Source organism: Hippoglossus stenolepis, chromosome 13, assembly GCF_022539355.2.
Source record: "Hippoglossus stenolepis isolate QCI-W04-F060 chromosome 13, HSTE1.2, whole genome shotgun sequence".
In the NCBI taxonomy this organism is placed as follows: domain Eukaryota; kingdom Metazoa; phylum Chordata; class Actinopteri; order Pleuronectiformes; family Pleuronectidae; genus Hippoglossus; species Hippoglossus stenolepis.
This window is the reverse complement of record NC_061495.1, coordinates 20,060,813-20,084,631: the sequence shown is the minus strand read 5'-3', so window position 1 is coordinate 20,084,631 and position 23,819 is coordinate 20,060,813. Positions and strand designations below refer to the sequence as shown.

Here is a 23,819-nt window from a genome sequence, read left to right as displayed (position 1 = left end):
TAGATAGATAGATAGAAAACAAGTATATACATTTTATACCAAAACATGAAGGAAATCATTATTAGAAGACTGCTCCAATGCACAAGTCTGGGACCAATAATTATGGCAGGTACACACAGGAACATACTCACAACAGCCATACCCATGCATGCATATCCTTTAGTGAGGGTCTGGGGGGTGAACAGGCAGCAGAGCACCCACCCACACATCGACAGGCCCAAACCTCCACTGTCACATTTCACTGGTCGACAGTCGATCAAAATAACAGATTAATGGTTGCCAATGGAAATGGAAAATGTGGTTATCAGTTTAAAAAAAGACATGAAAAGAAGATGATGATGGAGAGGATTTCAACAACAGGAGAAATCTTTCGCGAGCAATTATGAAGATTAAAGTGAACTTCAGTACTTTTTCAATGAGGGACAAATTTCCTAGCGTATCCATACTTTCAATTTGAAATATGAGTATCGTTAGAGACAAATACTGTTGCCTCTTAGATGCGTTCCCGTATGGAAATACTTTTGTTTGAGAAGTATAAATGTTTTTTTCCCCTTTATATTCATTGAATGAAATATCAGCTCCTTGCATTAATGTTCAGTGTTTTCTCAACATAAGCACTTAAACAAGAACTTTATCCAAAATTAGCAGCAATTTAGATGCATTAATATCAGATTAAATATGTAAACAAAGAAGAAATCTGCCCAAGAATCTCATAAACCTGATGTGTTCAGTCTTTTGGTGCTTTTGACACATTTCAGTGTCTGTAGCTGGATATTGAACTGAAAGTGTAATTATGTCCAATACTCTTTGTTAGTGCTGCATCACATATTGCTTTTTCTAGGAAATTTAATCATTTTCAAGAGGTCAGTCAGGCGTCGCTGTTGAAGTGAGCGCCGTGTTTCCAACTTCGCTGGATGTGTCCATGAGCTTTAGGATGAACTGTCCCTCTAAACTCTGCTTTTCTAGAAGTCAGACTGAAACTGCACAAGTTGGCATCTAAAGGTTTGTATTCATGGCTGAATGAGTGTGTATCCTGCTGCTGTCAGTCTGTGCTGGTGCCTGCACTGAGCTGTGTTTCTGCTGTGTGAACATTTAGTGACAACGCTTGACTTTGTCGTGCGTGTGTGTGTGCGTGCAGAAATGAGTCACATCAGTCCACCTGGGATCTCAGCCAATGTGAGCATTTCAAAAAAATATTTGTACCAGTGTCAACTCTGCGAACTCGATACTCAATATCCGTTTCCTGTCCTTTGAGTCCCAGTGCTCCATTAAATCTCTAAAGAATTGCCAGTATTGTCAGTGTGTGAAATGCAAATGATCACGTAGTTCACAAATTATATTCACAGCAGTTTGAAAGAATGAAATCTCAGTCAGGATGTGAGATGTGATGACATGGTTCACATACAGTTCAGCAGCATTTGGCTGCTGTTCCTCTGCTCTGAACTTCTCTTTAAAGCTGTTTCAAACTAAATTTCATTTTATATTTTGTTGGTGCTGATGCTAGGGTGAATGACATTCTGTCCAAACCTCTCTTCCCCCTAGACATTGATGACGCCATATATTGGCAATTATAAATTGTATTTATATAGAACTTTTCAAGCTTTGCACAAAGTGCTTTCCAAAGAAAATGGAAATCACCTCCATAAAACAAGCTGCACAAACATCTCCAATAGGACTTTTCATAACCTTTGCCAAAAAACATTCTTTCCAAACTGTGACTTTTATTCTCAATAAACCAACCACTGCACAAAACCACCTCCTGTCATCTTGACCTTCAGGTCGTAACAAACATGCAGTGTCATGCTTCCTTTATGAAAAAATACCTGTGATGTTCTGTGCAAAGAATTTTACTTTTATTTTTCGGATATATCGGCTCATATTTGTAGTGTGATTTATTTATTTATTTATTCTTGTTGCGCAGCATTCAAGTAACTTCTGACTAATGAGGTTTTTTTGTATTGGCTGCTGATGCAATCGGTGATGTTGGGTTGTAAAGTAATTGTTGGAACCAATACCAATATTAGGGAGTAAAACATTTTCAACACCAATATATTGGCTGATATAGAATTGCAGAAAAAAACTAATATATAGCACTTGAACATAATATAAAGGATTAACTTAATTTTTCATTTATTGTGATTCCAGATATTCATCTTAAATACAATTTTAATTCCAAATGAAAAGGAAAAAACTGATGTGACTCTACAAATAAATACAATAGACACTTTATTGCATGGATTATTATAAAAAAAAATTGTGAAAATCCAGAAACCAGGACTACACGCAACACGCAAACTGCATAGCACACAGTGTAATAGAAGGATCCCACGGCCATAAACCTAAAAAATGACTTGAAATAAACCTGCAGCAGCTATAAATTAGAAAACTACAGATCAGCTTCAGCAAGTTCCCAACAAGAAAGTAAATATTTGTAATGAGCACAGACAGATTGTCAATTACCCAGATGTCAATACAAAGATAACCAGCTCAAAATAACAAAACAATCTCTGCATTGCAGCCGTGCACCAGTGCACTGAGGGACTGGTTATCGATGCAGACAAGCTGCTTAACGTTACACGTGCACCCCAATGGCGGTACCAATATAATGTGTAGTATGTGTGTAGGTGATAAAGCTCAACTGTTTCTATCTTCCTCGGAATTCCTGCACAGATCCTGCTTCTCCACCTGCACGTCACTGTGAAGTATAGTTTGCTGTGTATGCAGGTCACACAAATCATTTGTATGCCTCTGGCCCGGCAGCAGCCGTGGCCGCTGGCACAAAGCCGATGGCAAGACAACATAATGCACAACTGTTGAGCTACGAATTTGTTATTTGGAGTTTCCTGAGCATCAGGAGGTAGAAGGTAGAGCTGCAGAGAGTAAATGTGTGGAAGAAAAGTGAAGAATGTTTTTCTCTGCCTTGGCGCCTGTGACAGCCAGTGGTTGTCCAAACATCTCGACAGAATCTCTTCAAATTTAGTGCTTCGAACATTTAGTTTGACTCCAGGATTAACTGATTAGATTGTGTTGGTCAAAGGTCAAACCCTTTTTTTTGGTCTCGTGAACTCATTATCTCAAGAACGTCTTGAGAGAATCCTTTCAAATCACATTTTTGCTTGGACTCAAGGGTTAACTGATTAGTTTTAGGTTGTCATAGGTCATAGGTCACCGTGGCCTCACAAAACAAAACATGGCCCCTTGAACATATCTCTTCCTAAGTGATTTCTTCTATTTTGACCAGTTGTCACTTGCACTGAAAGATGGGTAGATTTCAGTGGTCAAAGGTCAAAGGGATCTCGTATAAACAATTTATTTAGACTGAAACTGCACTGGTTGGTGTGATTGTTTTTTTCCATTGACGTCATTTCAAATCCCATTGCTTTCCTGTAGTCGGCACTGACAAATATATAGCAATGATTTAGATAATGTTGGAAATAAATGATCATGGTAATTTTCATGTGGGTTTTACAGTATCAGAATATCATCTGCCTGTTTGACAAGTGGGTTAGACGAGCACATGGTGCATCACTGGTTTCCTGTTTAAAAACACAGCCAGTGGTGCCCACTCCTGTGTTCACTCCTGTGGTCCCTCCTGTGTTGCTGCTGTCTGTTTCTTCTCTGCACCACCTGGGCACCAGTTTGTGCCAAACTTGGCCATATTGTCAAGTTGTGAGTGTATATGTTGGGTGTGGGTTATTACCTAAAATAGCAGATTACGTAGAATGAAGAGAAGAGCACAGAGTCAATAAAAAACAGGGCTCACTTTGAGAAGTGAGGAAAGAATCATCTCGCTTTGATGTGAAGAAAAAACCCTGATCTCTCTGTTTCTCAGTGAGGTGGTGGGTGAAAATAGAGATTTTTATTTTTTACTCCCTTGTCTCTGTGGTTAAGTAACATACCACGGGGGGGCCTGCAGTGAAGTGAAGCAGGATGAGCGAGGAAGAAAACACGATTCCGTGAGGTTTCAGTTTTCAGACAGTAACAACATAAAACATTTTTTCCCTTCCCTACAGATATCGCGATATAAAATTTTGAATACACCAAAAATAATAAAATAAGTGAACAGCACGCCAGTTACCAAATTCCAGAGAACTACAAAGCAAATGTAACAAATCCACAAATGTTTTAACAGGCCCTGACTAAAAACAGGATAACAACACAAATGCAAATGAATAGAAATTTGATATTATACTAAAATACTGTTGAACTGAAGAAAACGACAAAGGAAAACGTTAAAGGAATGTTAAACCAAGCAAAACAGACGCTGGAGAGTAGGGGAATGAGCCTCACAGGAAGCTGAGGCGTTTACTTACTGGAAGCACAGGTTCTCCAAATCTGGTTTGTGGGTAATCAGCTTCTCTAAGAACAAAATACATTTAAAAGATATGCACAGGAACACAGCACGAGCAACAAGCAGGGGCTGTCACAGAGTCGATATTCACAGGAAAATACTCTTTTTAATTCCTTAATTTTCATTATCAATGCTCACAGAGCTTTAGCCCTCAGGCCATGTTGGCAGGATGGGCTATTACTGTTAAAGCTATTACGTAAGCTTCAAATATGAAGTAATAACTCAGCTCTTGCTTATTATAGCCTATTGTTTGGGTGTTGACATTATTAGACTCCATGCATAACGGATTATTCTAATGTTGTCTTTTCTAGAATCTGCTCAGATCCAGTCCCGCTGCACTTTTATACAAATCTATCTTGACTGCACCGGGTGTCAGACAGCTCCTATTCAAACAACCATTACTCCCCCGACACACTTATTTACAATATTCATGAGTTATAATTAGTTGTCACACATGATGTTAGCAGCATGTCAGTGAGAGACGGCCTTATCAACACAGCGCCACATTTCTGGAGCCACATTTGCAGCGTTCACGTCTCTCTTTACTTCATTAGCTTTTCCCGCTCTCCATCCCCCCCCCCTTTCTTTTCCCCATCTTCCTCGGTCTTTCTTGTGCAGAAAGAATTTATTTTCCAGCCCGGCCGCCATCATTCTTCAGTAAAAGTGATGAATCCTCTTTCCTGCCACTAATTGTGTTTTCTGGAATTTTATGTGCCTGTTAAAAAAAAAAAAAAAAAGCAAGCCCTCCTTTCTCTCTCTCTCTCTCTCTCTCTCCGCCTTAAAGAAAGATGCCTCAGGCGAGATATGCTTTTGTATATACGGTGGTGGTGAAATTGGGAGAAATGGGGTGTCAAGCTCAGGTTTGGAGGAAGGAGGGAGGTGATAGCAGGTAGCACACATAGTTGTTGGCCTTGCTAATAGATGGAAATGAACTCTAACATGCGTCTGTGGCTACAGGCACAAACAATAAACAGGTTCTGTGGCCTTGGGCAGTATTCAAGCATGAAAAATGACCCATCTCCGAGAGGCAGGCGGCTCTTTAATTGTGTGTTATTTTCTGAATCAGGGACGGTGATTTAAACTCCCTGCTTCCTCCAATATTTAGACTTAATTTGTGTTTTATTAAATCTACAAATACGATACTGACATTTGTACAAATTCTGTCCAGTGATTGTTTATTCAGATTCTTTGCTATAACGACAGAAAACCACCTACCCCTCATCGCCACTGCTCCAACAAATCACTGTCAAATGTTAATTGTGTTAATACAATAGACGGTGTTCAAATGTTCACTGGACAGAAAGCAGAGCAGCAGTCGGTTGTTCAGACACAGTCCTAGAGACGTATGAGGAAAGCAGCCGGAGATTCTCTAGGTCAGACGTGTTCACAACTCTAAGAAAATGTCTGTAATCGTCTGGCGAGGAGCGACGTGTGGGTAGAGGAGGCAGGAGTCAGGACATGATGTATAAATTGTGCTGTGGAAATCCGGTGCTTTTGATTACAGCACATCACCGGCGTTGGCCTTAATCACCAAAAGCTCTCAAGGCTTCTCGTCTGTGTATATCCAGACATTTTCCTGCTGTATTCTCAGACATTTTACCGAGGAGCTGGCAGGAAAAGTTTGCCGTCACTGTCCGGAGCGACTGACTTGGCCATTTGCTGTCTCGCATAAAAGGAACATTTTAGGAAAATGTCCAGAATTCAGTACAGGTCCAATGTTGTCTTATCTTTATGAGACACGTTTTAGACGTTTTTCCTCTCTTGCGCTTTAAAGAAGTGACAAAAGAGCAAGAAAAAATACATCATTGAGCAAAATAGCTAAATATGGGTGTCATCTTGGTCATTCTATTCAGATGATATCCTGCAGACACTGTGAGAAAAGAGCTACAGTTGAGCTGCATGAGAGGCTGAATTGCCTATGGATCATCTCAACAGTGTTGAACTGGTTTATTTTAATCATGACCACGACCCTTTAAACTTTAAACCCCTTTTTTTATTCAGATATTAAAATGTATTTCACTTTGCTATTCTTTTTAAAGCCTACAGCAATAGACATCTGACTGTGACAGTGAGTGTGCACCGAGCTGTTCCTCTGCTTTACAGTGGATTATTCAGAGCTTCAATATAAACATGGAATTTGTAAAAGATCATTTTCCCTCTCTACGTATGACTCTTCTTTATGTGAGACAGGTTGTGAACATTGTAAGTGAAAAATAAACGCTGCATCCTTCCCACACATTGTGCAGCTTCTATTCATCCTGTCGATGGCAATCAGGCCATTCAGGGTTCGGTACAGGGGGAAGATATTTGAGGGAGAGGATGTTGAGGCGGAATTGGTATTCTCACAAGCTGTGTGTGTGTGTGTGTGTGTGTGTGTGTGTGTGTGTGTGTGTGTGTGTGTGTGTGTGTGTGTGTGTGTGTGTGTGTGTGTGTGTGTGTGTGTGTGTGTGTGTGTGTGTGGCTTTGTTCCAAAAGTGGTGTGAAGAGGAGATGGACAGGGAGGGGAGGGGGCCACTTTCTGGTGAAGGTCAGCGGGTTAAGCCGATGGGAATCCTTGGAGACGGGGTCCTGCCGAAAAGATGGAAATGCCCCAAGCCATGATTCATCGCAAAGGCATCCATCTGTGTGTGTGCGTGCGCGTGTGTGTGTGTGTGTGTACAATGACGTCATCCCATCAGTCCGCGGGCTGACAGGCAGGGGCTGTGGAGAAGCAGTGTTTTCATTTCGACAGGCAAAGTGATAGACTGCCACAGAGGGGGCGGGGCTGCTCTCTGAATGGCAGGTGCCACGCTGTTCACTGTGCTCATGGGAAGTGGATTCGAGGTACGCAGTAATGTTGAGCGACCAGCCAGCCGAGCTCCTGCAGAGCGCATGAGTGACTTTCTGTGTATTTATTTCTCCGGCTACTTTGTGCTCAGTGTCTGGAGTTCAGGTTCCATTTTAATCACAGTTTACTTTATGTAGCCGTCCCCTGCTACTGTCGCTCTCTCTCTCCTGTGCAGTCTGAAGCGGGTTAATTGAAGGGAGCCGCTGTGGGAGACGGGGAGATGAGCTGTAACTATCAATATGGGCCAGAGCCCACTTACCAGCTGCAGGAGCTAAACATAGCTTTACAACTCTAATGAAACGATCAATCTCCACCTCTAACCTGTGCTTGCTTAAAGCACAGAGGTTTCAGCTGGTTTTTATTAGGAGTTTAGCCTGGTTGAAGCGGCTCTAATCGATATTTTCACATTAATAATAGATCTAATGACTCTGTGTAATTTGTTGCCAAACTCCCATAATTATCAGGGGCTCATTTCAGCTCTGTGGATGGTTTAATACCTTTCAGCCCTTTTACGGTTAAAGTGCAGAGTTTTACTGTCCTGCATCAGTCTCAGCATCCCCGTTAAACTCATTTCTAGCTGGAGCAACAACATTAGCAACAAGGTGGTGAACATAATGCAGCAGCTACAGAACCAGATATCTTCCATGGAGTTGGTGGACACTAGGGGCACGGCCACACACACGTCAATGTAGCAGTGGCGAAACTTTGCCTCCCGTTCACTTACAATCTGTGCAAGCGAGGAGGCCAATACAAATTTTGACCCATGATATTCACATTACATGCGCCAATGTGTGACCATGCCTTTAGTCTGGACGGGTAGAAACAGAGATGTTTGGAAACAAATACGTAGACGCTCTCAACCGCTTGCTGATTGGATCTTTTCCGTCATGCTGATTTGTGGTCAGGTCTTCTTCTTCCTCTTTCATTTTCTCCCCACATGAACTACCTGAGGTGCAACAGCACCGACTAGCTGCAACAACTCATAACAGCATATCAAGTTAAGAAGAAGGCTACGCACACTCGCAATTTAACTCTTAGGTGAATGCTAATGTCGCACAGTGTTTGCAGGACATTGTGTAAAACGTTAACACAAAGTTGCAAATTAAAATATGCAATAAATAATTCATTTGGCCACCAGGGGGCACAAAAACAGACTGACAGACATGCAGTTAATTTGGTTAATGTACATTTGGCTTAAATACAGGTTTCTGTCCACTGAATACAAATGTTAGTTGTTTTTGCTCATATTTGGTCTCCACCATCTCCTGCAAAAAATATCTGGCTCTTACGCTGCTCTTTGTTTCACCTTAGCTTGTCGCTAACTTTCAATTAATTCTGTGCAGTTCGCAGTGGGTGTGTTTGTTAGAGCTTTGAGCTGCATCGCAAATAATCAAACATGGCATCAGAGAGGAGGAAGAATTACGTCTTTTTCAGTGTTTTGGCAGCGCAAACAGTTCTGGCAGTGTGAGCAATCAAAAAGCAATCACACAGTCGTGAATCTTCTATGAATATGAACTCGGGATAAAAGCAATAAAAGACGTCCCAGGACATTGCAGTTATTTGACTACAGCTCATTAAGCTGTGGATTGTACTACTCTACTGTCTGTTGTTTTCACTCATTAGCAAGAATTTATGCAGAGACTAATCGTCCAAAATCATAAACTTCCAGTCCTGCAATCACATTTGAAATGCAATGCTCCATGATCCGTGAAATAAAGAGATTTCTTCTTACACTACATAGTTTGAACTCACTATATTGTCCACATGAAGATTCTGGCAGTAGTTTTAAGTTGTCATTAAATGTGTTCACAAGATCTTATTTTCTCTCACTGAGTCTTGGGTCTATAGAGTTTTTAGAGTTTTAATTAAAGCAAAATGAGGATCCAAAAAAGTGATATTACCCAGGGAAAAATTCACACTTAAATTTGATACATAAATAGAGCGATACACTTTATACATAAATAGGTATTTAAGATGAGCTCTTCCTAGTGGATCAGATTGTGTTTTTTTTTACTCTGGAGTTTTTGGTTTGTTTGAGTCTTTCATCAGGCTCCTGGAATACTGACCCAGTTCAGCGTTGACTCTTGGTTGCCCTCAGTTGGCAGGCTTCGCTGAATGTTGGGTCACAACTCTGTCACACTGGCAGATTGTCTGGGGGAAGGCAATTCGTGAGATCTAGATAATTATCCGCTGCGTGTTGTCTTGCGCATGACAATAATCCCTTTTGGGAGAAGAGAGAAAGAAATAAAGCCAGGCAGCAGAGAGATGGAGAATAAGATTATGTTATATAAGGGCAGACTTTTTAACTTTTAAGATATTCAGGCAACCTTCCTACTTGGGCAGTGAGATCACAGAAGAGGAGGAGAGGGGGGAGGATAGTAAAATGAGGCCAGTGACACACAGCAGGGGTCCCCTGGCACCTTGCACATATACAGTTTATGCCAAAAAACAGGGACATCAATCCTCTTAACCAGAGCCTGTGCGGTTCAGTTGGCCAAGCAGCATGTGTATGCACAAGCTTTAGTGTGTTTGCAGTTGTGCGCTGCTGCTGCCTGCATCCATAATTAAGCCCGAGACACAACCATCAACAGGAATTGGCCGGTAGCAGCGAGGGTGGTGGGGGAAGCGAGTGCTGCAAACTTTTTTCCGAGAGATGGAGCGGGGGATGAAAGAAGGAGAAGAAGGTGGAGAGAAATCCATTAACATGCTAATACCATCCTCAGCCCTTCAACTGCCTCGTTTGGGTACCTTGCCCGCCACCCTCGAATAGGCTCTTGGCGGGCAAACCGGTCGCCATGTTTACACAATAAACAAACAGCAATGAGGTTAAAGTCCTTTCATGCATCTGTTTGTGAATGCCTACAGTATTAGCAACAGTCGGCCGTTGCGTAACTGTTCTGCAGCGTCTGAAGGACTCAGCTGACTGCTTTTTCGGCCTCTTTTGTCATCCCCGCGCTTTTTTCTTGTTTTTCTCTCCCAGGCAACAGAATGGGCACCGGACGAGGAAACCAGGAGATCCTGTCAGAGCAAAGGCAAAACAGAGGTAACCTCAATTACAACACTACATGTCAGCGCTGCCGGGCTCACAGAGGGGCCATCTTGATATCTTCTGGCTTTTGTGGTGGGGTCCTTATGGGCCTCAGGGGAGGGCTCTGTACAGAACAAGTATTTCAGACCCTTCAATCAAGAGCTGTTTTTCTTTCAGTGAAGAGAGGGCACAAGGAAGGGAAGGGAAATGTGCACAGGAGAGCCCGGGGCAAAATAGTGAGACGTGCAAAAACTTCCTTTCAAATGTGTCTGATAACTAATGCTTTGATCAATTCTTCTATGACAATTATTTCTGGGGGGACTGATTGTGATTGTTACCCCCTACTGTGCCTATGGTGCGAAAGTATCTCAAATACACAAAACAGAAAATCTATCCTCTTTGAGATATGTCACTGCAATTACCTCGGCTATTCTCCACAAACTAAGGCAGCAGCTTTCACAATAAAATGATACTCACATAAAATGCCATTGCAAATAAATCCATGTCGCACCTTTGTTAGAGCAGATTTGACTGTTTCTCTGACATGCATGCATACTTAACTTAATGTAAAGCCCCTGTCGATGTCACAAATAGGCTTCCATTCATATTTCTGAACAATGAGAGTGAAAACTGCACATGCTGAATTGCCTTGCGTTTGGTTTTGTGCCCGTCTGGTTTCACAAAGACTCGCTCCATTGTTCTTCTTAGGAAATGTCGCAGGGTATTTAGCCAGCCACCTCGGCGTGTAACTGCTGTGCGTCTTTCAAAGCTTTCCTCTGGTTTCTCTGCAGATTGAATGTCAGAACTACATCAGAGTCCTGCTGGTGAACAAGACCGAGGTCATGACCTGTGGAACCAATGCTTTCCAGCCTCTGTGTATTACCAGAGAGGTACAGATAAGTGTGTGTTGGATTTTATAGAAACTCGGTGAAAACACTGCAGGTTGTTTTATCTCTCTATCTTTCTCTTTTCTCCACCCACAGGTGGGCAACATGAGCAGCGTGCTGGAGCGGGTCAATGGTGTGGCACGGTGTCCGTACGACCCCCGTCACAACTCTACGGCGGTGGTGACGGAGAGCGGAGAGCTGTTTGCCGCCACCGTCATTGACTTCTCCGGCCGGGACCCTGTCATCTACCGCAGCCTGGGTGGGATGCCTCCTCTCCGGACCGCCCAGTATAACTCAAAATGGCTCAATGGTACAGTCATGCACCTACATATCATTTATGTTGGGGATTTTGTTGTGTTGCAGCCAATCATTGTTTTTATTAACAACCAGAATGGGAATCAGTTGATCGCGTAGCTCCACGAAGGGAGTCACCGTCAAACCACAACAAATTCCACACACTCTCGGAAATATGCCTGATATTTTAAGGATATTTTTGGGGCATTGTAGCCTTTGATAGGACACGATTTGTGCATGAAAGGGGGACAGAGAGCAGGGAAGACGTTCAGCAAAGGCCTGTGTCGGGTGAGCCAGGTGAGCTATCGGGCGACCATGCCAGATTTTTTATCGAGAACCATTAATTATTCCCTGGGAAATTGGTCAAAATGTCGAAAATAAGAAAAACACAATTAACACAACAATAAAAATCCTGGATTCACCCCTTTAAAATGTAATGGGTTCCTTTTGGCCCACGCTCCGTCCTTCCACCAAGTTTCCATTCAGTAGTTATTGCATAATCATTGTTTACAAACACATGGACTGGGGCAAAACATAGCCTCCTTGGCAATCATTCCAATCCATTTTTCCATAAATAGCATCACAATCTCATAGTGCTAAACGAGACTCTATCAAACTGATTATTGTGTCCAAAAACCAATGATGTGTACAGGGAAAATATTTGTCACATCGAAGAAGCTTGAATCGGCAAATAATTAATAATTTAAAGAGGCTAAATGTTGATAAATTGCTAATTAATTTTCATTCATTGACTTAATTCATTTCAGAGCATTTGAGGCTCAACATTCTGTGAAATGAGCATGAATAATGAAATACAGGTTCAAGTTCCAACTTTCTCAGGGTCAGTGTTTTCTCAGTTTCATATCAGACGTGAGAAATCTAAACCAACAGGCTTAGTAATCTGATCAGGTCTAAACACCACATGAGGGGAAAAAGCAGGGTGAAGAATTGTGTCAAACAATCTGTGAAAATTCCTCCTGTTATTTAACACGTTTTCCCGGGCTGGCTTTCTGCAGCACACGGGCCAAGTCTGCACTTTCTGCGTCCAATATAATCGTCTCTTTTGTTACAGCCAAGATGGATCAATTGGACAGGGGTTGTTTTTTCAAAGGATCAGAAAGACTGATTGGATTTGAAGTTGTATGTGGAACACACAGTGCAGGTTCGGCATAGGACTTGGTGGGATTATGGAACAGCGTAGAACATGAAATGCTGTCAATCCTCCTGGTGTCGGTGTCAATAATCTCCCTGCTGCTGACACCGCGACTTTCCCCCTGACCGTGCTGCAGGCGAAATCCTCTCACGCACATTCCGGCTCCGGCAGGAATGTAGATGTCCCGTCCACTGGAGGAGGTTTTCATCAATTTCCTTTGTACAAGAGCTTTGATTTCCCAGTTTCATTTTGATTAATAACATCCAATTACCAAGTCCTATGTGGTATATGCACTGCCAACGCTGAGCTGAAGCCAATGGTAATAGTCAGTAGAAACCTTATAACGCATTTGGCCACTTTCAGGTTTTGAGTTTCTTTCTTTCATCCGTCCTTTGCTGAGTTGGTCAATGCAACACTTAGTATGCATGAAGTAGCACAGTGTGATTTTTCAAAAACCCAAAGATACTGAAATAACAATGATATGAAAATGAGCAAATCCTCACATCTGAGGAGCAGGAACCAAAGTAAGCTCAACATCTTCGGACTATATGTTGATTGATTTTCTTTCGCGGGACTATTGCATTAAATAGCTAATCATCAGCACTAAATTAATCAAACAAATGCTCACATATTTCAGGTTTAGCTGTAGTACGAGGAGAACTGGGTTTTGCGAAAAGATCTGAATTTTAGAGAGTTGGCCGGAATAAAGGAGAGACGGAATGAACGGAGGGTAAAATTGGAGAGTGTGACAGTGTAAAGGTGTGTGCGTGCGCGTGTGCGTGTGAGAGGAGTGATGCGGGTTGTGGTTCGGGGACGAGGATGAGGAGGGAAGCAGAGAAGATAGACTGAAGAGTCAGTGAGCAATGTAATTATTCCTCTCGGCAGGGAGAGGGTGAAATTACAACACACAGCGTGCTTCCCTACCAGGACCACACACTGCCTGCATGTGAGTGTGTGTCATTACAGTATATGTTCTTAGATTGTATGGACGCTGCATGTGGGTCCATGCGTGTCCTAACTATGTGTGCGAGTGCGTGTTATAGAACATTACACACACACACTTACGGAGCATGAGGGAGGGGGTGTAGCATAGTAGATGTGTCATCAGCATAATCATAACTTGGTGCACACACAGTCAAACACACACAGGTTGTGCTACACACACACACACACACACACATGCATGCCATCACAGACAAAGCCTGTTTCCTTCATGGCTGATTCAGGGAGGGATGTGGAGTTGTGTTCCCGGTGGATTTGGGGTGTGAATGAAAATCTAATTTCCAGCTCTAAGCCTCTCCAGTTCAGGAGAACTCAAGACAGGGAGGGGGTCCTGGATCGAATGAATCTGTTCCCTTATTGGATTGGTTGCCCGCCAGGTGCTGACCAACTGTTTCCCATCATGCACCTGAATGACATGAATCTCAATTCATGTTTATGTTATTCGCTCTCAGTTTTTGTGAAGAAAGTGTAGGTTCTTTTGCACATTTAGGCCCAAAGCTAAAGCAAGAGATTTTCCAACCCCTTGTTTATAACGAGCACATGTTACGTTTCAACCTCAAAATTCGAATTCATATTTTTATAGATCTGATTAACATTAACTGAATACTCATCTTGCAGAAAATGTAGGGGACCTGTTGTGCTTTTCCTTATTTTCTGTCTATAATGTAACCATGTCAGATGTTGTTTTTAAATAATGAGGTAAACAAACGTGATCCCTGTGAGACAAAAGCTCACAGCAGGCGTCCACTGCTCTGAGGTTTCATGTTCATTACTGCTTCCACAACGATGTCAGCTCCTCTCAGACTTTTTCACATGGTCAACCACTCCATGATCAGCCTGATCAGCCTGCTCTCTGTAAACCTTCGACCTGAGTAGCATTTTAGACATTAAAGGGCCAATGTGTAGAATTTAGCGCCATCTAACTGTGGGGTTGCAGATTACCCCTCCATGATAATTGAGTAGGAAAATCTACGGTGGCCTTTTGGTATTGTAAAAAAGTGAAAGCCCATATTTAGATTCAGTATTTGGTTTTTCCATTCTGTAGAAACATGGCTCTTAATGTACGTATGAAAGGTTGATTTTCAGCTAACAAAAACACAAAACAAATTATTTTCTAGGGGTTAATACACAAATAACAACAGATTAATGAATATCAGGTTGCATTTCTGGCAATAGATTCTCCTAAATCCTGCACAGTGGCCCCTATACAGCTACAGCTACTATAGGAACATCAGCTTTTTATTTCCTTCCAGCAGATGTTTTCCACTTAGGTCAGTATTCGTGCTGAGAAAAAAAAATAAAAAAACACATTACAACTGAATAATAATTAAAAAGATAAAGTTCTGTATGTGACCACACAGCTGGTTTACAGCAGGGTATAGACAACCGTTCAGACCAAACCTCATCCCATATTACTAATGGGCCAGTTTTGCATCCTCTTATATGAATATTAAACAGCGTTGCTCTTTGTACCGTAGCTGCTTTTGATCTGAAATGTCATGCGATGTCAGCGATGGAGCCTCCGCACCTCCAGCACCCAACCAGTGCGCCAGATTGAACAATCTGTTTACCGCTCAGCAGGGTGCTGGATATACTCCGTTCATCACATTTGCACCCACGCAGCTTCAGTAATATTATGCAGAATCTGTCAGCTCCATCTGCCCTTTGGCTGACACAGGTACAGTATGCATGAGCACAAGTATGTAAACATAGAAATGCCCTGGTGTGCATATACATAGCTGCATACACACACTCACATATACCTTCCATATCATAGCTTAAACATGCAAAAACACAATTAGCTACTTCGCATTGGCCTCTAGCTGCAGGTAAAGTCGCACTCAGGCATCGTGATGGTTTTCTCTTCAGCCTCAGTTGCAGTAATTGTCAGTGATCCAACAAACATGACACCTCTCACTTGTTCATCCGCCTGCTTGTTAGCACCAATTAGCTGAGCGGGGATGTGCAGTGCATTACAGCGATCAGTCTGACGAGTGGTTTGAACGCTACCTTTGGGTGTCGTGAATAATGGTGATAATGAAGATAATGACACGGCTGGGTTTGCTCTATTTTCTTAAATGGACATTTTTGAATATTTAACTTTGGATTTTAAATGCATAATTAAAGAGGAACTAATAACAGTCTCCGCTTTATTACATCCACCAAGGAGGTTGTGTTTTCACCCCTGTACATTAGTTTGTTGGTTGGTTTTTCTTTAGGCAGGATCACGTCAAAACTTCGCCTGGGAAGTACCCATTGCATTTTGATGTGTATCTAGATCAGGCGGCAGATGCTGGATTTGAAATTTTTTTATAAGAGGACTGTTGGGCATTGGCGGAGGTATTTGCTCTACTTGTTTGGTTGGTTTATTTGTTTGTCAGCGGGATTATGCAAAAACTACTGAACACAATTCTACAAAACTTGGTGGAAGGATGGCACATGGGCCAAGATAGAGTCTCTTAAATGTAAATACTTGCAGAATAACCATACAATTATCAGTCTGTGAAATCTTCTGAACCAGCCGCTCCTTTCAAAGAACTTGATCACGGGTCGTGGGCAAAATGCCCCAAAAAAGATCTTTGACAAAAAAGATCTGTTTCCTTTTTCAGATGTTGTTTTTCTAGGCACCAAAATCCACTGGCATACACAGTGTTGAAGTGTGTCAGACACAAATATCTTTAAATGTCTGCGCATAAAGCCAGAACAAGGTGCATGATTACTGTACTAGGTAGGTGGGAAAATGGGGGGATTTGTACAAACATATCCTTTAGGATGTTATAAAGACTTTGATGTAGTTGTTAGAGTCGATATTGTGGATTTAGGACTAAAATGAATTTACAATTCCAAGCTCCCTCCACGCTCATAACAATGAATGAGTATTCTGTGATGGGTTGTGTGTTTACGACGGATGACAGTGATTCCCCATTCAAAGCATTATTCAGTCTGCTTTACCTGATAATCCACCCAGTAGGGAGGGCAATGAATCATTCCTCGTGTCATCCAGGGCAATAAAAGCAGCACGGGCATCCAGTTAAAGAGACGTAGCTCTATGGAGTTACCATCAAAACATCAGGCAGATTTATTAGCAACCATTTTTTATCTTCTCCTCTCCGCCTCCCTCTGCACTGTCTCTCATTTACACATTTGACATTGACACTCTTTTTCAGACCGTCATAAACAGGAGAGCAACAGTATAATTTTGAAGTTTTTATTGCAATCAATAATAAGGAGTACAGGGGTCAAAGCAACAGCATCTAGAAGATAAATGTTGCAAATATTTCTTTTTTCCCTGGTGTCATCACGTAATGATCTCCTCCCTCCACCCTTCTTCCGCTTCTTCTTCTTTCCCCCCCGACAGAGCCACACTTTATCTCGGCGTATGACATCGGCCTCTTCACCTTCTTCTTCCTGAGGGAGAACGCAGTGGAGCACGACTGTGGCAAGACGGTCTATTCCCGCGTAGCGCGAGTCTGCAAGAACGACATCGGCGGGCGATTCCTCCTGGAGGACACGTGGACCACGTTCATGAAGGCGAGGCTCAACTGCTCACGCTCCGGGGAGATCCCCTTCTACTACAACGAGCTGCAGAGCACCTTCTACCTGCCAGAGCAAGACCTCATCTACGGCATCTTCACCACCAATGTGTGAGTAGAAGTACATGATTTCCAGCTCTGCCCCTGTTCTCACATTGTAACCCACAAGGCTTCTAAAGTAGGGAAACACATACAAGTACATACTATTGCAAATTTGGGATTTTATTCAAATAGTTCTCATATTCTTAAAAATCGTAAACATGAGGCTGAACTTTTAATAGGAGCATGAATGAAAAGTTGTTGAAGAGTTACTTTGCAAGCACAGAGCACATGATTCCAATATGTGAACGTTATTTACACATATTTTTTCATCTCTGTCGTTCCTACCATATAATCAGAAATTATTTTTTTCATCTATAGGAGTTTAAGGTCGTGTCTATAGTTCTGATACTGAGATACAAACCAATGCATTAACTATAAATGACGTCATTTTCGGACTTCTTCATGATGTCATATGATGGTGAATGATTCAGGTCAATATCAGCTTTAGATTATTTCACTATTATCTGTGAAGGTATCGAGGAAAAATGTGTTTTTTGGACCACAGTTTCGTTCACCTTGACCTTTGACCTTTTAACTGATCAGCTCCAAAAGTGAATCATCTGGAGCTACTCTCTCAAGTAATGTTCACACCAAGTTTGGTGAAAATCAGTCCATGCATAGTTGAGTTAAACACACACACACACACACACACACACACACACACACACACACACACACACACACACACACACACACACACCATTTGGAGATTTTCTCATGTTTTGTTTTTGTCCGGGAGCACTGGTGTTATATTGAGTGTTCTCATCAGCGCTGCCCTGCTTCACCTTCATGTCGGATTCAGCCACTTGTTTGACCACCTGTGCTTTTGTTTTCCTTCCTTTATTATTCACATTTATTCTGGGAAGAATTTTCACCTCACAGCTTAACAATGAGCTGACTTTTTATCATGAAAAGCAATTGGAAGAAACAGCAGCAGCCGAACAGTTGATCCAGTTATCTTGTCAAAATAACAGCATTTCAAGGTCGGATTTAGTTTTGGTGTTTGTATTAATGAGGTTTCGAGTGTGTGTCTTTGAATCGGTGCATATTATCTGAACTGATCTGTGACCACACACGCAGACGAGCTCAAACTCCCGGGTTTCAGCAAATGTTTTTTCTGGGAAAAGGGGAATGATTTTGATGAGAATTCCTTGTAATAACAGGATCTCATTTCCCACAGGTACAAATCCTGCCACAGTTTTATTATTCCATCCGTAAAGGAGCAGATGATTTGTCAGCACCTTGTTCATTTCTATATACTGTATCTTTCATGACTCATTTCAAAGCTCTACTGTTGCCGTGGTAATTACACCTTTGGGAGATGAGAAAGAAATTGCAGTTGCATACTTTTTCAAAGGGGTCAGCTCAGATTATTAATCTGAATAAAATTAATTAAAGTGGTAACAGGACAGCAGGTCTACTGTTGCTATAATATGATAATTGTCTGCCCAAAAGGTTATGTTTTAACTGTCTTATCTGTCTCTTAGTTAGTTAGTTAGCAGGATTTCACAAAAACCACCTGACCAAGTTCCACAAAACTCAGGGAAGAATCCATAACATTTTGGTGCAGATCCAAATAAATGAGCGGATCCAGGAATTTTGTTTCACTTTCTCTGCAGCGTTTCCCCCTGAATTAATTCAATCCCTGGTGGTAGCGGGGTGTATGTGCACACACATGAGCTTCGCTCTCATGCACAACAGATTCCGAGTGACAGGTACACAGACCAAATAGTGAAAGAAAAGTTCTCACGTGAGAGTATGTGCACAACTGCTGAAACTATGAGGTGTGACTGTCTGCTTGTACGATAACAACTTTATGGACGACATATATACTTGTCATCACTTTAGTCTGCAGTCGTCTCTGGTTTGTATTTTTTGTGATTGAACAAATAAAGTTATTGCAGATTGAAGCTTTCAGTCATGCAACCTCCAGTCGCACAGTGTCACAGTAAACATCTATATAGACATTATAAAAAGTGAAAAGACAGTAATTTAATACTTAAGTCTGTGCACGGCTCCTCAACATTGTCCTCGCTGTTGAACACAAAAGACGAAACAAGCTGCAGCTGTGCTGAAGAAGCCTTTTTAACACCAACAAGAATATTAATGGGGGAATAGTGAGATGCAGACCAAAACACTTGAGCTCGAGCTGCTTTTCATTTTAGCCCTCACGTTTCATCGCTTCACGTGGTTTGTTACCGTGACATTTTCTCCCGCCTATACAGACCTATTTTTTTCCCTCCGGAGTTCAGAGCCTCCCTGCTGCTGCTAATGATCAGTGTGGATGCATACAGCTCTCAGCCGAGCTGAATACACAGACCGGCTCACGCTCCCTCTGCTGTTTGATAGCTCCAAGTGGGGGTGTCACAGACGTCATTACAGAGAGGAGCCAAACTGTGTCGGTTAAAGCTCACGTTAGGCTTTTCATGTTTGGTAAAAGTGTAACTGCATCACTTTTCTGACGAGAGGAAGCTGTCGCCACGTTTGGTTTGATTTAAATGAAGAAAGTATAAAAACTATTGGCTAAACTGCCTCATACATTTAAATGTTATTGGTCCCCAGAGGATGATTCATAATTCTTTTTATCTAAATTCAAAACCCCAAAAATGTTTTTAAAAAAAAGACTAATGTTAAAAAACACATAGAATGTGGAAACCTGACCCGAGCCTGTCCGGCTGTGTTTTGATCACGTTGCCTGGGCGATCTACTAGGTATTTACAGTGCATGTATTTGGGGGAAAGATCAGGCTCGAGTACGGTTTGGACATAAAAACCTTAATTCCTGTTGGGTTGTTTGGTGTTCAGTGTTGTGCCAACTCTCACGAGACAAATGAGCAGCTGCAGATTCAAAAACAAGCCCAGTATTAAAACATTAATATATAAGAATTAAAATACTACGAACTGTATAACTATTTACTTTCATTCCTGACAACTTGTCGTGTCCAGTCTCTTAGTCCTTTCCTTTTTCCAAACTGGCTGTGGCGGCTCCAATGAGCTGCGACTGCAGCAAACCTTGACAGCCACAACATAATTGACATGTCATTGATTTTTCTCCAATGGGGAACGATAAATGGGAGGGATAGGCCCACGTGGTGATTTATAGCAGGTCCAATCACTCCACAGCACTGATATTAAGTGTTAATCAATGCAGGGGGGGGAAATAGTGAACAGAAATGTAAAGAAAATGAACTTAGATATTCATAAGAAGCAGCTAGAGTTTTTAAAATAAGCCGCAATAGAACCTGCGTAAAGAGGACCTGGCAACTCTGGTCATGTTCGGCTAACTTTCTGTCGGGCACGGTGAAGTTTGGATAGAAAACCGTGGCCTGTGCTCTACAGAGTGCCATTCTAGTTTGAATCAGGAGTCAGACAATCTGAAATCAAAAGTCCGACCGCGCACAGTCGTTGGTGTTCAGGTGTAGTCTGTGTTCTGTCAGGAGACAGAAGCCGAACCCTGCCTCTCGCCCTCTGCTCCCTCACCTGTTAAGCTGCTGGGATTCGCTGCCACACGGCTGCTTTCTTTTCAGCCTGCACTCGTCTTTTTTAATAGATAGAGAGAATGGGTATATGGCGGAGAGAGACAAAAGAAAAGGCCAGAGGAATAAGAAAGGAGAGCGAGATTGGAGATAGAGAGAAGAAGGAAATGAGAGGAGGTGATGAGATGAATCAGCAAGCTCCGAGCTTTTGTTCATTGTCCTTTGTCTCCTCCTTCCTTGGCCTTCCGTTCTGAAGCAACTCATTGAACCTGCCTCTAAAACCTCCTCCCTCATCGGGGTTGGATATGTTAATGCAATCACCACAAACACTGTCGCTATCTGCCCGGCCTAAATTGAACAGCTGCTCCCAGGAATTTTGGGCCGTAAAACACAACAGGAAGAGTTGGAACAAAGTACCCGCTCAGTTTGCTGTCGATCTGGTCCAGGTCTCCCTTTCCGACTGTCTTGATGTTTCCGAACATGTTCCACAAATGACTATTGAGTATCTCGTAAGTTGTTAAAACGCTGTTACGAGTATCTGTAACTATGTTTCCACTGCTTTCTGCTTTACTTAATAGTACATTTTATATTTTGGGGTTGGATGAGAAAGTAAGATGAGAAGTTTTGCTTTCCAAATGATTTAAGAAGTTCTCCACTGGTTTGGTATTGCACTTCATAAAAATGTAACTAGGAACCTGGCAATAGGCGTATTTAAAATAGCCAATACTGCAACCAAAACTGAAATCGATAATGCAAATCACCAGCATCTCCTGTGGATCGAAAGCTGCAGCTTGGTTCCTCTCTGTGTGCGTCTGCAGATGATGCGTTCAGGCCCAGTATTGAGTGTAGGTCACCTATGTTTCAGAGCCAAACGCTCATGAGTGGGAATCTGGAAAGCCGTGCTAATTTTCAAAATCTATGTGGAAACTCTACCCATCACATCATCTGCCATTCAGAGACGTCCCCCTATCTTCTCCTGCCCCCAGCTGTCTCTCAAACACACTTTTCAACAGGAATATTGCATCTGGAGATTCCAAGACCATGACCGGTTGAACAGGTCAGAACAATTGTGGTCTTGGCCGTCAGGAAACTCCAGAGGCGAGACGTTCTCTTCTTCATACAACACGCGTGTCTCAGCCCCACCTCCCAGCACTGCGCCCTTATGACATTTCAGAGACAGCCAGTGGTGTAGATACACTTTAAAGTGGAAGCTTTAGAAACCTCATGAAACCTCCGATTTTATACAACTGAACTATTTTCACTTGCAGATTTGATCTCATAGTTGGTGAGCTGATTTCCATGTGTGAGGCTCCAATAATAGAATGGCTCATTCAGGAACTGAAGGCCAACATCAGATGAGAAGTTGATAGAAGCCGAGCCTGTCGAGTGGAGCAGTTATAAAGTGGGGGCTTTTAGTATTCTATCAGGATGTGGACATTTTAGAGCTCAATGCACGGCCATGTCTTTTAATTAACTCTGAGCCCTTATTGGCAGAGACCGTCTCACATGTGCTCAGAGCAGCCGAGAGATTCTCCTGCCGAGCTGTAACTTGCCATCGCTAACTAATTATGAGCCACCTTATCTATTTCTAGGTGACATCAGTGACACCCCCTCCACTTTATTAGAGGGTCTCACATCTGAGAGGCTGAGCAGGGATGAGGAGGCTGAAAGAAATGGTGCATTTAATCATTAGTAGATCGAGAAAAAAGTATGTTACGATACACAAGTATGATTAGTTTCTTTTGAGTCATTTATGAGACGAAAGCATTTGCTGGTTCCATCTTAAATGTGAGAATTTGCAGCTTTACTGTATGAGATTAGAGCTGCATGGGTTTATATGTGACGGCTGGACAGGGTCTCTCTGTGTGGAGCTTGTAGGTTCTTCCTCTGGATCGTGGATGGATTGGTCCAAAGACATGCAGACTGTGGTCAGGTCCATTTGAGACTCTATGTTGACCAAACGTGTTAATGTGAGCGTGAATTGATTGTTTGACTCCGTCCGCCCTGCGATGGACTGGTGACCTGTCCAGGGTTTACCCCGCCTCTCCCCCAATGTCAGCTGGGATTGGCTCCAGCTCCCCCTGTAACCCTCAAACGATGCGCGGCATATAGATGATGGACGGATGTATTTGATTGTGAAGACATCCAGTTTAACTCCTGAAACTTGTAAAACCTATTTTAAATTTACAAACTAACAAAAGCACGATAAAAAGGTAATCTTTACACACGCTCCAGATGCCTGAACTGTTGTCTATACGTCTCTGATGTTTTCCCCGGCTGCAGAAACAACAGACTAATCTGAGCTTCAGCAGCAGCAGCAGGATTATGGATGTGGAAAAGACTTGGTTTGTTTGTTTTGACTGCAACACTCTGTTTGGTAAGAACCTGCTCGAGATGTTGTTTACGTGTGGGAAAATCCAGCATATTGTTTAACAGTCTCTCCTGGCAGACGTTTATTGTCTAACACTTAAGTTTTATGAACAAGAAGGGTTGCTTAAGCCATCACACTTTGTCATACTTCACCAGGTGCAGCCAGATTAAGGACCTTAGTTATTCTTTATTGTCAAAGGTTTTCATGCATTAGAAATCCACTGGGAGGTGAGACATGTGCACCCGGACATGCACAGAACACAGGATCCTGAACTCCTTCCTCTCCATGGAAAATATGTGACTCCAAGTTCAGATCCGATTTGACGGAGGTGATAAATTATAAGCTGGGCAGCAACTGTACAATATTTCAGATGTTACACAACCTATCATATCAACTCACTGGCATCAAATCTACCTTTAAATATACTGCATGTCCGCAGTGGAAGACACGGCCTGATCTGAATACTGTCTGACAGAATCTGCTGTTTGTGGACCTGTGTTTCTTTATCATTCCTCCTGCAGATTTTCTTTCAAGTGAAACCACCTCTTGTGCTTTCTTTAGTTTCAATATCTTCAGGCCAAATTTGCATTTAATTGAAAATATTGTGAAAACAGGTCATGTCGGACTAAGATAAAAAAAAAACAGCTCATTAAAATTGTCTCAAATCCTAAACAAAGCCTTTATATCATTATGCTGTCGTCGTGATAGCGGAAATCTAACACCCGGAGTTTGTGGAAGTGGTTGTACCTGTGCTGTTTCTTGTTCAGTGCAGGTGTTGCTGACTCAGGCTGACTCT

At 42.2% G+C, this 23,819-nt stretch overlaps 1 protein-coding gene across 3 annotated transcripts in view; it reads left to right on the top strand.

Moving 5' to 3' along the window:
• sema5ba (sema domain, seven thrombospondin repeats (type 1 and type 1-like), transmembrane domain (TM) and short cytoplasmic domain, (semaphorin) 5Ba) overlaps positions 1 to 23,819 on the top strand; it is a 161,564-nt gene that overhangs the window by 97,711 nt on the left and 40,034 nt on the right. For all 3 annotated transcript variants that reach the window (XM_035174135.2, XM_035174133.2, XM_035174136.2), the window contains exons 6-9: positions 10,159 to 10,221; positions 10,998 to 11,096; positions 11,190 to 11,403; positions 16,901 to 17,186. In XM_035174135.2, the coding sequence (XP_035030026.2) occupies positions 10,159 to 10,221; positions 10,998 to 11,096; positions 11,190 to 11,403; positions 16,901 to 17,186 (662 nt within the window). The remainder of the gene's footprint in view (positions 1 to 10,158; positions 10,222 to 10,997; positions 11,097 to 11,189; positions 11,404 to 16,900; positions 17,187 to 23,819) is intronic.